Source organism: Vipera berus (assembly GCF_964194415.1).
Source record: "Vipera berus genome assembly, chromosome: 1".
NCBI lineage: Eukaryota > Metazoa > Chordata > Lepidosauria > Squamata > Viperidae > Vipera > Vipera berus.
The window spans coordinates 37,434,907-37,446,908 of record NC_138202.1 but is presented as its reverse complement, the minus strand read 5'-3'; the positions used below and the strand labels follow the sequence as shown (position 1 = coordinate 37,446,908).

Genomic DNA, 12,002 nt, shown 5'->3' with positions numbered 1-12,002 from the left:
TTTCTTCTTGGGCTCCTAAGACAATTGAAAATACTGGGCTAAATGAAACGACAGAACAATCTGATGTAAGATATCTTCTTATATTTGTTTTCTGCCTTTCTGGTAATATATTTTGGGGGAGGAATCAAAATTTATTTCAAAAAGAAAATAACAAATTCTTATATAAAGAGAAAGGCATGGTTTATAATATCTGACCATACAATAATGTTAAGATGATAACATGGTTTTATGTGTATTTTTTCTGTGAATTATTAGAATTAGAATTAGTAGCTGCTGATTCATTATTATCTTAGGTTGTTGTGCTGCATTTTAGGCTATTTCTCCTTCTGATGCAGCTAATATTAACCCATTCATAAAGCTAGATAATAAAATTATGCACTATTATAGTAGTAAAAACAATCATATGAAAATAATAGCATGAGATTAAAGCATATGTTCTTAGTGACTGCTGATTTCTTCTATTTCAATTTCAGGTAGTGATTAATTATTCAATTGTGAAAGGATTGAAGTACAATCAGGCAACACCAACATTCCATCAGTGGCGTGACGCACGGCAGGTTTATGGACTGAACTTTGCTAGTAAAGAAGAGGCAACCACGTTTTCAAATGCCATGCTATTTGCCCTAAATATCATGAACTCACAGCAAGATGGAGGTAAGACAATTATGATTATCGGGTCCACCATCACCACCTTTGTTAGCAAACTATAGCCTGTTATACAGTAGTACAAATATTAGAGTCAGAATACATGATTCATTCACAGTGCAATATCTGCCCTTTTACTGAAGGCAAAATCTTGGTATCTTTAATTTTTTTTCTGTTTTAAGGCTTGTGTTAAATTGTCTGAGAATACCACTGCTAGCAATAGGTCATGGTATTACCTGTCTCTACCCTAGTATGAAGATACGTAGTATGTGATACCTTTCTCTTTTTTAATCACCTGTGCAAGATTTGCCAATTCCACAGGTTTTCTGTCTATAACTACTTTTATTGAGATTAGCTATAACAATAGAATCTTGTGCTGCAGATTGTGCTGTGGCTCTTCTTCCTTCTTACAGTTTAGTAAATCAGAAGTCATGGCTGTTCTGGACTTAAAAAAATACTTTGGTTCCTTTTACTAGGCTAGAACTTCTGGGTATCCCCAAGAAGGCCATCTTCCTCACTCTCCATAGGTCCCTATCCTCAAGGAAATGTGAACATAAGAGTTGGTTGAGCAAATTGTTTACTTGCTGCTTTTCATATGTATACAAAATTTCTATTCCCATGGCATATAGAATAATAGTTAAGTTAGAATAATGCTTAGCAAATTTTTCTGATTTTTTTTTTCAAAAGCTAAATGCAATTGATACCCTTGCTACCAGACACATTTTAAGCAAATGTTTGAAATATGAACAAAATATGTAAAAATATCAGTGCGTAGAGCTTTTCCAATTGATTTTGTTATCAGTAAATCAACCTGATTTTCAAAGATGAAGAAAAGTGCATTTGTATTACCTAAACTCAGATTATTATTTAAGGAACGGCTGCTGGAATTGGGTATGTCTAGTTTAAGGAAGAGAAGGACAATGGGGGACATGATAGCACTGTTCCAATATCTCAGGGGCTGCCACAAAGAGGAGGGACTCAAGCTATTCTCCAAAGCACCCAAAGGCAGGACAAGAAGCAATGGATGGAAACTAATCAAGGAGAGAAGCAACCTAGAACTAAGGAGAAACTTCTGACAGTTAGAACAATTAACCAGTGGAACAACCGGCCTCCAGAGGTGGTGAATGCTCCAACACTGGAAGTTTTTAAGAAGAGACTGGACAGCCATTTGTCCAAAATGGTATAGGGTTTCCTGCCTGAGCAGGGGGTTGGACTAGACGACCTCCAAGGTCCCTTCCAACTTTATTATTATTATTATTATTATTATTATTATTATTATTATTATTATTATTATTATTATTATTATTATTATTATTTAATAGGTCACCATTTGAGGGCAGGAATTTTATTCTATATTTCTGTGATCATTCTTAAGAAGGAAGTAAGCATGTCAGATTTATGGCATTAGTTGCTTAAACTATTTCTGATGTCCTATTTTTAACATTTGCTTTCTTCATAAACCAGACTCAGTACTTTATGCTAAGGTGTTTGTGAGGTTTACATAGATCATTTCGAGTGTTCGGCAGTAAATTGCTTATTATACTCAGACACCCACTTGTATGACAACCATGAGTCTGAACTGATTTGGCAGCATACAAATGTAATTGATTGATTAATTGATCTGCTCAATGGTGTAGAATAAAAAAAGGAGAGATTAACACCGTATCTGCTGTCACCAGATTCCATTTGTTTTATCTGCAGCAGAATATTTTTGAAGCAGTGCGTTGTTGGGAGATCATTTAGAACCTGGGGATAGTGCTGGCCATTTTTTTAATCATTAGAATTATCTTCATCAGTTTTTGGTTTTTGTTTATATTCTTAAGAAAATACTCTCAATTTTTAATAAATAAATCAATTAGTTATGCTAATTTAATCAGTCAATCCCAGCATTTTTCTGTTGGACAATTCCATTGAATTTCTTATTAGTCTATACTAAAAGAAGAAACACAAAGTCCATAGTAAAGCCTTTGGCAAATACTTCTTTTTATTTAAAGTTATTTGGAAGGCATGAAAATCTTGAGGTTTTTTCCTTGCTCTTCAGTTCTATCATGTGAGAGCAGAGTTGCTAAAATAGAAGCTAAGCACAAGCTTTGTGACATCAAATGTCTCATCAATAAATATGAGTCCTCTTTATGTGAAAATGGCATTGGCTAAACCCTAGGTACTATTGAATAAACTTAACATAAACTAAGCTTTTTTTCTACTGCCCTAACACACTTTCCCAGACTGTAAATACAGGTAGTCCTCAACTTTTAGCAGTTCATTTAGTGACTGTTCGAATTTACACGGCACTGAACAGCGAATTATGACTTTTTTTCACATTTACAACTGTTGCAGCATCCTCATGGTCATGTGATCAAAATTCAAACGCTTGGCAGTTGATTCATATTTATGATGGTTGCAATGTCCTGGGGTCATGTGATCACCTTTTACGACCTTCTGGCAAACAAAGTCAATGGGGAAGCCAGATTCACTTAACAGTCATCTTACTAACGTAACAACTGCAGTGATTCACCTAATAACTGTGACAAGAAAGCTTGTAAAATGGGACAAAATTCACTTAACAACTTTCTCACTTAGCAACAGAAATTTTGGGCTCAATTGTGATCGTAAGTCGAGGACCACCTGTAGAGACCCTTTATAGTTGGATTTAGATTACTTTTCCTTGTTGCATAATCTTTATGTAATTATGAGATATTGGGAGGCACATTAAAGGCACATCAGATGAAGAGTTGCAGTATAATTTCAATTCTGGTTGTAAGCAGGCTTCAAATGTTAAAATACTGGTATCTGAAAACTATAATACGTAATTGCTGTACTAAGGGGTGATTTACTTGGGGGCAGCCCACAAGAAATGGGTATCTCTCTCATGAAGAAATCAAACGTCCAGAATCAGATAATTTCTGTAGTGAAGAGAATTTTTTTGGCCCCTGTTTGAGCAGTATGACTTAGCTAATTGATCCTACCAAACATTGATCCCAAGCATTTTGTTTTATTTAGAAAATGTATAAATGTTATATATGATCTCCACAGGAAGGTGACGAGTCCTGCTTTGAAAGTTTCAATGAACTTGTCTTCCATGGAGGATCAAGGAGCAAATTGGAAGCAGTTTTTAAAAAAAGAAGTGAAATGGGTTGGGTAGGGCTGGGAAGGGGGTGGGTGGGGAGGGGTTGTTAAAGATAAAATGTGTTGAAAAACTTTTCAATAAAAAAAAATGAAAAATGGGGACTGGAAGAAGAAAATAGAGAGTAAAAAAATATGACAGGAAAGAGAAACACAAGCAGCAGGATGAAAAATAAAATTGGAAAATGAAAATGAACAACAGAAAGCACTTTTAAATTAAAATAACCCCTCCCATCATTTAAAGACTTGTTTGATCTCAGGATTCAAAACAGAATGACATTGGCAGATTTTAAGCTAGCTCTTCTTTTCATATACAGAAGCAGGTTACATTTTAAACAATTTTATTCCCCCTCATGGTAAAGTACTGTAAGTGCAGACACTTCAGCTGGGACTCGAATGCTGGCAGAGTCATCATCCCCCCCTCCCACCGTGGTGCAAAACATTTTTAATTTATACTGTTAAATAACATTTAAAAACAAACTGGTAATTGCATTTCTGTTAAAGAAACAAAGTGCTCATGCCAAAATATTTACATGTCTGAAAATGAAAACTTGTATTATAGTCATGTTTACAAAATGTAGCAAGATGTTATGAAACAAACAAAACAATTGGAGATTACAGTATTCTATTTCATATTGCTCACAGAACAAAATGCAGTATAAACTCTGACATTTTTAAAACATATTTTGTTTGATCAAGACACTCCAACATAAAATTAAATGTGCTTCACAATTTCTTAAATGTTTCAGATCACTGTACCTCAGACATGTCAAACTCGCAACGTCATGTGACATCGCATGACATATCGGAACTTTTTCCCCATTGCGGGCAATGGGGTGGCTGCGGTTTCCTCGTGATGTGTCTGGCCCATGGGCCGGCAGTTTGACACTCCTTCTATACCTGGTTAAATACTTTTTTTACAAAACAAACCATACATTTTTTTCCTCAACATTTATTGTTTTTGACCAGTTGTATGAGATCATTTTCTGTCTGTATCTTTTGCTAAAGTTAGTTTTAGAGAAGGTAAACAATTGTCCCCCTTCATGGATTACTTCCCCTTCATGGATTACTGCCTTGTCGTGGCGAAGGGGCTTGCGTAATTCAATGAAGCTATGAGCTATGCCGTGCAGGGCCACCCAAGACGGACAGGTCATAGCTGAGAGTTCTGACAAAACGTGATCCACTGGAGAAGGAAATGGCAACCCACTCCAGTATCTTTGCCATGAAAACCCTATGGACAGTACCAAAAGGCAAAACGATATGACGCTGGAAGATGAGCCCCTCAGGTCGGAAGGCGTCCAATATGCTACTGGGGAAGAGCAGAGGGCTAGTACTAGTAGCGCCAGAAAGAATGAAGCGACTGGGCCAAAGCCGAAAGGACGCTCAGCTGTGGATATGTCTGGTGGTGAAAGGAAAGTCCGATGCTGTAAAGATTTTTTCTCCATAGGAACCTGGAATGTAAGATCCATGAATCAAGGAAAGCTGGACGTGGTCAAACAAGAGATGACAAGACTGAACATCGACATCTTAGGTATCAGCGAACTAAAATGGACAGGAATGGGTGAATTTAATTCAGATGACCATCAGGTATACTACTGCGGGCAAGAATCCCTCAGAAGAAATGGAGTAGCCTTCATAGTCAATAAAAGAGTAGGAAAATCAATACTGGGATACAATCCTCAAAATGACAGAATGATCTCAGTTCGAATCCAAGGCAAACCATTCAATATCACAGTAGTCCAAGTCTATGCCCCAACCACCAGTGCTGAAGAGGATGAAATTGACCGGTTCTATGAAGCCCTACAGCACCTTATAGAAGTAACACCAAAAAATGATGTCCTTATCATCATGGGGGATTGGAATGCTAAAGTAGGAAGCCAAAAGATAACTGGAATAACAGGCAAGTTTGGCCTTGGAGTACAAAATGAAGCAGGGCACAGGCTGATAGAATTTTGTCAAGAGAATACGATGGTCATAGCAAACACTCTTTTCCAACAACCCAAGAGACGGCTCTACACATGGACATCACCAGACGGTCAACACAGAAATCAGATTGACTATATGCTCTGCAGCCAAAGATGGAGAAGCTCTATACAGTCGGTAAAAACAAGACCAGGAGCTGACTGTGGCTCAGACCATGAGCTTCTCCTTGCAAAGTTTAGGCTTAAACTGAAGAAAGTAGGGAAAAGCCCTAGGCCAGTCAGGTATGAATTAAATCATATCCCTGTTGAATATACAGTAGAGGTGACAAATAGATTTAAGGAATTAGATCTGATAGACAGAGTGCCTGAAGAACTATGGACAGAGGTTCGCGACATTGTACAACAGGTAGCAACCAAAACTATCCCAAAGAAAAAGAAATGCAAGAAAGCAAAATGGCTGTCTGAGGAAGCTTTGCAAATAGCTGAGGAAAGGAGGGAAGCGAAAGGCAAGGGAGAAAAACATAGATATGCCCAATTGAATGCAGAATTCCAGAGAATAGCTAGAAGAGATAAGAATGCCTTCTTAAATGAACAGTGCAAAGAAATAGAAGAAAACAATAGAATAGGGAGGACCAGAGATCTTTTCAAGAAAATTGGAGAGATGAAGGGAACGTTTAATCCAAAAATGGGCATGATAAAGGACCAAAATGGCAGGGACCTAACAGAGGCAGAAGAGATTAAGAAGAGGTGGCAAAATTACACAGAAGAACTATACAAGAATGAGCTTAACGTCCCAGATAATCACAATGATGTGGTCACTGACCTCGAGCCAGACATCCTAGAATGTGAGGTGAAGTGGGCCTTAGAAAAGCTGAGCAACAACAAAGCTAGTGGAGGTGACAGTATTCCAGCTGAGCTATTCAAAATCTTAAAAGACAGTGCAGTAAAAGTGCTACACTCAATTTGCCAGCAAATTTGGAAAACTCAACAGTGGCCACAGGATTGGAAAAGATCAGTTTACATTCCAATTCCAAAGAAAGGCAGTGCCAAAGAATGTTCAAACTACCGCACCATTGCACTCATTTCTCATGCTAGTAAAGTCATGCTTAAAATCCTACAAGCTAGACTTCAGCAGTATGTGGATCGAGAACTACCAGAAGTACAGGCAGGATTTCGAAGAGGCAGAGGAACTAGAGATCAAATTGCCAACATACGCTGGATCATGGAGAAAGCTAGGGAGTTCCAGAAAAACATCTACTTCTGCTTCATTGACTATGCTAAAGCCTTTGATTGTGTGGATCATAACAAACTGTGGCAAGTTCTTAAAGAGATGGGAGTACCAGACCATCTTATTTGTCTCTTGAGAAACCTATATGCGGGTCAAGAAGCAACAGTGAGAACTGGACACGGAACCACTGATTGGTTCAAAATTGGGAAAGGAGTCCGGCAAGGCTGTATACTGTCGCCCTGCCTATTTAACTTATATGCAGAGCACATCATGAGAAAGGCAGGGCTAGATGAATCAAAAGTTGGAATTAAGATTGCCGGAAGAAATATCAACAACCTAAGATACGCAGATGATACCACTCTAATGGCAGAAAGTGAAGAAGAACTAAAGAGCCTCTTGTTGCGGGTGAAGAAGGAGAGTGCAAAACTTGGGTTGAAACTTAACATTAAGAAAACCAAGATCATGGCAAGTGGCCCTCTCAATTCCTGGCAAATAGATGGGGAAGAAATGGAGGTAGTGACAGATTTTGTTTTCCTGGGCTCCAAGATCACTGCAGATGGGGACTGTAGCCAAGAAATTAAAAGACGCTTGCTCCTGGGGAGGAAAGCCATGGCAAATCTAGACAGCACACTAAAAAGCAGAGACATCACCCTGTCAACAAAAGTGCGTATAGTCAAGGCTATGGTCTTCCCAGTTGCAATGTATGGCAGTGAAAGTTGGACCATAAGAAAGGCTGAGCGCCAAAGAATTGAGGCCTTTGAACTATGGTGCTGGAGAAGACTCCTGCGAGTCCCTTGGACTGCAAGGCGATCAAACCGGTCAGTCCTAGAGGAGATCAATCCTGACTGCTCTTTAGAAGGCCAGATCCTGAAGCTAAAACTCAAATACTTTGGCCACCTAATGAGAAGGAAGGACTCACTGGAGAAGAGCCTAATGCTGGGAAAGATCGAGGGCAATAGAAGAAGTGGACGACAGAGAATGAGGTGGCTGGATGGAGTCACTGAAGCAGTAGGCGTGAGCTTAAATGGACTCCAGAAGATGGTAGAAGACAGGAAGGCCTGGAGGAATGTTGTCCATAGGGTCGCGATGGGTCGGACACGACTTCGCAGCTAACAACAACAACAACAACAAACAATTGTCAACTTAGCAAAGGGCCAACACAATGGACCATTAGGTCTTTTTCTAAATATGGCAATAATATATATATTATACAGTAACTACTTCTAATAATATGAGCGTGTTTCCTAACAGAAAAAGCATTAAGAAACTTGCAGTAAAAAAAGAGGCAACATTTTTGGTTTTGAAAATCATGAGGGTTACAGCCATGAAGGAGTGGTTGAAACTTTTCATTCTCATGCAACCTGTAAAAGTGATCTTTTCCATGTGCTTAAATAAGATGAAAGAATCTTTGTAAAATAGTAAACACCCTCACTAAAAATTATCATAAACTAAATAGAATATTTTTGATGCAATTCATTTCATTTCATTTTTATCTTTTATCTTGTTTCTTCCCTCATTCTGGACAGTATTTAATTAGGTAACATAAGAAATTGCATTGAAATAAAATGAAAAAAGGTTTTGATAGATTGTCTTCTGCTTAAACCACGGGTGTCAAACTTGCCATGTCATGTGATGTTTCGCAACATATTGTGACTCTTTTTGCATTGCCAGCAATGGGGTGGGTGCAGCTTCGGTATGATAACAATCAAGAATTCCATGAGTAAAGGTTAAAAAGTGCATAAATGAGTTCAATGTTAAGAAAACAAAGATGAATGTTCCTCTTTAAGATTATTATGTACATTATATTATGTCAAGCAACAATTCTGGCTTGTAAAGGTTTGTTCATGGCTTAGTCTTGGTGTAACTTCAGCCAGTGTTTTATTTAGTAAGTCTTAGTTAAACAAACATTGGTTGAATATATTATAGAAATGCAGCTTAGACTGCAACTAACTTGAATGGTATTGGATAATCCATCTTGTTTGTTTGACTATAAAAGGAACATTAAAGTGTAACACATATACATAAAGATAACCCCAGTGAATCCAGTGACTTATTTCTAAGTAGGCATGTATAAGATTGAAATGTAACAGCCTTTATGAAATGAATAATTGATATAAAAAAATGCAGCCCTCTATACATCTATGCATAAGCATGTCATACTGAATTTAGTAGGGCTTATTCATAGCTGCGTGCATATAGAATTGCAGTCTAAATGTACCTAAATGTACTTAGAAAGATTTTAGACTAAACAGTAGCTCTTATGATAATTGATGGTATGGTGTTTTATAAAAGGATCTCAAATAGCATGAGGTATTCAATATACAAACATAAACCATGCTGGTTTATGCATAACCTTTCAATGTCAATTTTTAGATTTTGATACTTTATGATATTCTGCCTACTGGGAAGGAAAGGGGAACAGGGAGAGAAGGAAGAATGGAGAGGGAGGAAGACTTCCCTGACCCTCATGCAACCTCCTTGACCCACATCATTCGCCATGTGCCTTTTTGAACCCACATTGCTCATCTTGCAATCCCACACCTCCTCTCTGACCCATGCTTCCCCATGTGCCTGCTCTGATCTGTGCAACATCTCTTGAGAACACCTATGCACCTTTCATGACCCACACTGCCACCATGTGTGTCATTTCTAGCCTGCACAGCACCTCTTGTGCACTCCCAAGCACCCCTAGGCACCCATCCCGATCCATACCCCATGTGCCCTCCCCAATGAACGTGGCATGTCTCACAACTTCCCACGAACCCCACACATTCTTCTTGATCTGCATTGCCCTCCACTCTTGCAATTCTCTGCTGGTTTCTCCACTGGCTTTCTTGCTGCAAGCTTCTCATAAAATAAGTGGGGGAGCTGGCAGGAATCTGGGGGAAGGAAAGAAAAGGAAGGGAGAAAGAGAAATGAAAGTTTCTGATATTCCCTGCCAGTTTCCCATATGGAAATTTGGTATCAAAGGTGACAAAAAGTCAGAAGTCATACCCACTCCCACTGCTTTTTTGTCCACCCGTGGTCTTTCTGTTTCTCTTTTTAGATAAAAAAATATCTCTGAAAAGACTAGTTATTATTATTTGATGCAATCTTCCCTAAACAGAAGTCAAGAAGATAGTTAGCTTCCATAATTTGCATTTGGTATGTCCCATAAAGTTCAACAGATTAGCAGCTCAGTAGCTTAGAAAAATCTATATTGAGGCAAGCTCAGACTGAGAGCTGCCAGGGAAGAATATGGCCCTCTTTTTAGCAATCAAATGCTCTCTGTATAAACGTCTTGCAGTGGCTCAACATTCTCCATTGTTACTCCTTCAACTCTCCTGCTTTGATCTGTTTTGTATTGAGAACAACAACACTTTCATTTCTCCACCTGCTGCGCTCCAATAACTCAGCAATTATTATTCTTGTTTCCACTTTAGGCAGAATGATACCTATGTCTCTACAAAAGCGTACCGTACAGTACTGTTTAAGACTGTGAGATCTGGGCTACAGAAATGTGCATTACCACTAGGAAATCACTTTGCTGTTGATGCCAAATTTGGTTCTGCATAAACAAACAATAGTAGAAGTGCTAGTGCATTGCCTAGAAGCTGTCAGGATCTGGGTTGGGAGGAACAAACTCGGATGTAATTCCACCAAGGCTGGATGACTTGGGTCTGTGGGCTAAACTAGGCCCTTTATAATGGTTTTTTCATTCATTCATTCATTCATTCATTCATTCATTCATTCATTCCAGCTGTTGAGTATTCTTGTGAAAATGTTCCAGCTATTTCCTTCTGTCATTATAAATCCATGTAGACACTTAATCCAAACCTGTGGCCATTTGAGTTTTGTTAGCATTTCTGATGAAAACAACTGGGATTCATGTAACATGTGCCAGAATGAATCTGTTGCTGCAAAAATCAGATGTTATTTACATTAAGTATACAATTAAATTACACAGTAGTTATTTCTCATAGAATAGTAAAACATACTTATAACATCAACCTAGGTAAAGAAATAAAATGTCCTTTTTTGTTTGGAGAAGATTGTCTTCCAAATATCTTATGGTATAGCCAGAGCCCTAGTATCTTTGTTTCAAAATGTAGGAGGAAAAGAATTGCTGTTGTTTATATACATAAACATTTACCAGCAGTCATTTTGAAGCACATTTAAAAGACATAATAGCTCTTGGGAAAGTCCCTTGATGTTTTGCTACTTTCATAGAAATCAACGTCAGGCGGGAAGGGGTCGGAGATGAAATATGGGGGGCAAAAATACAAATAGATATATGCCGAATCAGAATAATAAAGAAAATCAATAATTTCTCCATTCTTTCTTCACTTTAGATCAGGGGGTCTAATTGGCAATTTTAAGACCTGTAAACCTCAACTCCCAGAATTCTCCAGCCAGTATGGGTGGCTGGGCAATTCTGGGAGTTATAATAATAATAATAAGAGTTGGAAGGGACCTTGGAGATCTTCTAGTGCAACCCACTGCTCAGGCAGGAAACCCTATACCATTTCAGACAAATGGCTGTCCAGTTTCTTCTTAAAAACTTCCAATGTTGGAGCATTCACAACTTCTGGAGGCAGGTTGTTCCACTGGTTACCATAATTGTTCTAACTGTCAGGAAATTTCTCCTTAGTTCTAGGTTGCTTAGTTCTCCTTTGTTCTCCTTGGTTAGTTTCCATCTGTTGTGTCTTGTCCTGCCCTCAGGTGCTTTGGAGAATAGCCTGACTCTCTCTTGTTTGTGGCAGCTCCTGGAAGTCCACAGGTGTTAAAATTGCCAAGACTGGACATCTCTGCTTCAATGCTAATAATTTTTGTTTCTCCTACAAGAATGTGTTAATTTGAATACTGTAGTTGTGTCTTAATAAAACTTACTATATTCTCTCTTTTTGCTTAGTGCACTTGTAACTCCTTTGTTGTTCTTCTTTCTGATGTTTCTCCTCATGTAGCTGTACTCTCCTTAATGGAGGGCTCCCAGAATAGGGGGGAGCTCAGAACTAATGCTGCTCTTTGCTCCTGATCTCTGACATTGTGAGGACAATATAGAGCCGCTGATACTAATTTTGCTTCCAAACATCCATTTTCAACTC

General features: G+C 38.4%; 1 protein-coding gene across 8 annotated transcripts in view; it reads left to right on the top strand.

The window, feature by feature from the left end:
* The window catches only part of EVL (Enah/Vasp-like), a 178,061-nt gene that overhangs the window by 95,229 nt on the left and 70,830 nt on the right, over positions 1-12,002 (top strand). For all 8 annotated transcript variants that reach the window (XM_081314082.1, XM_081314080.1, XM_081314079.1 and 5 more), the window contains one exon: positions 474-654. In XM_081314082.1, coding sequence (XP_081170208.1) covers positions 474-654 — 181 coding nt within the window. The remainder of the gene's footprint in view (positions 1-473; positions 655-12,002) is intronic.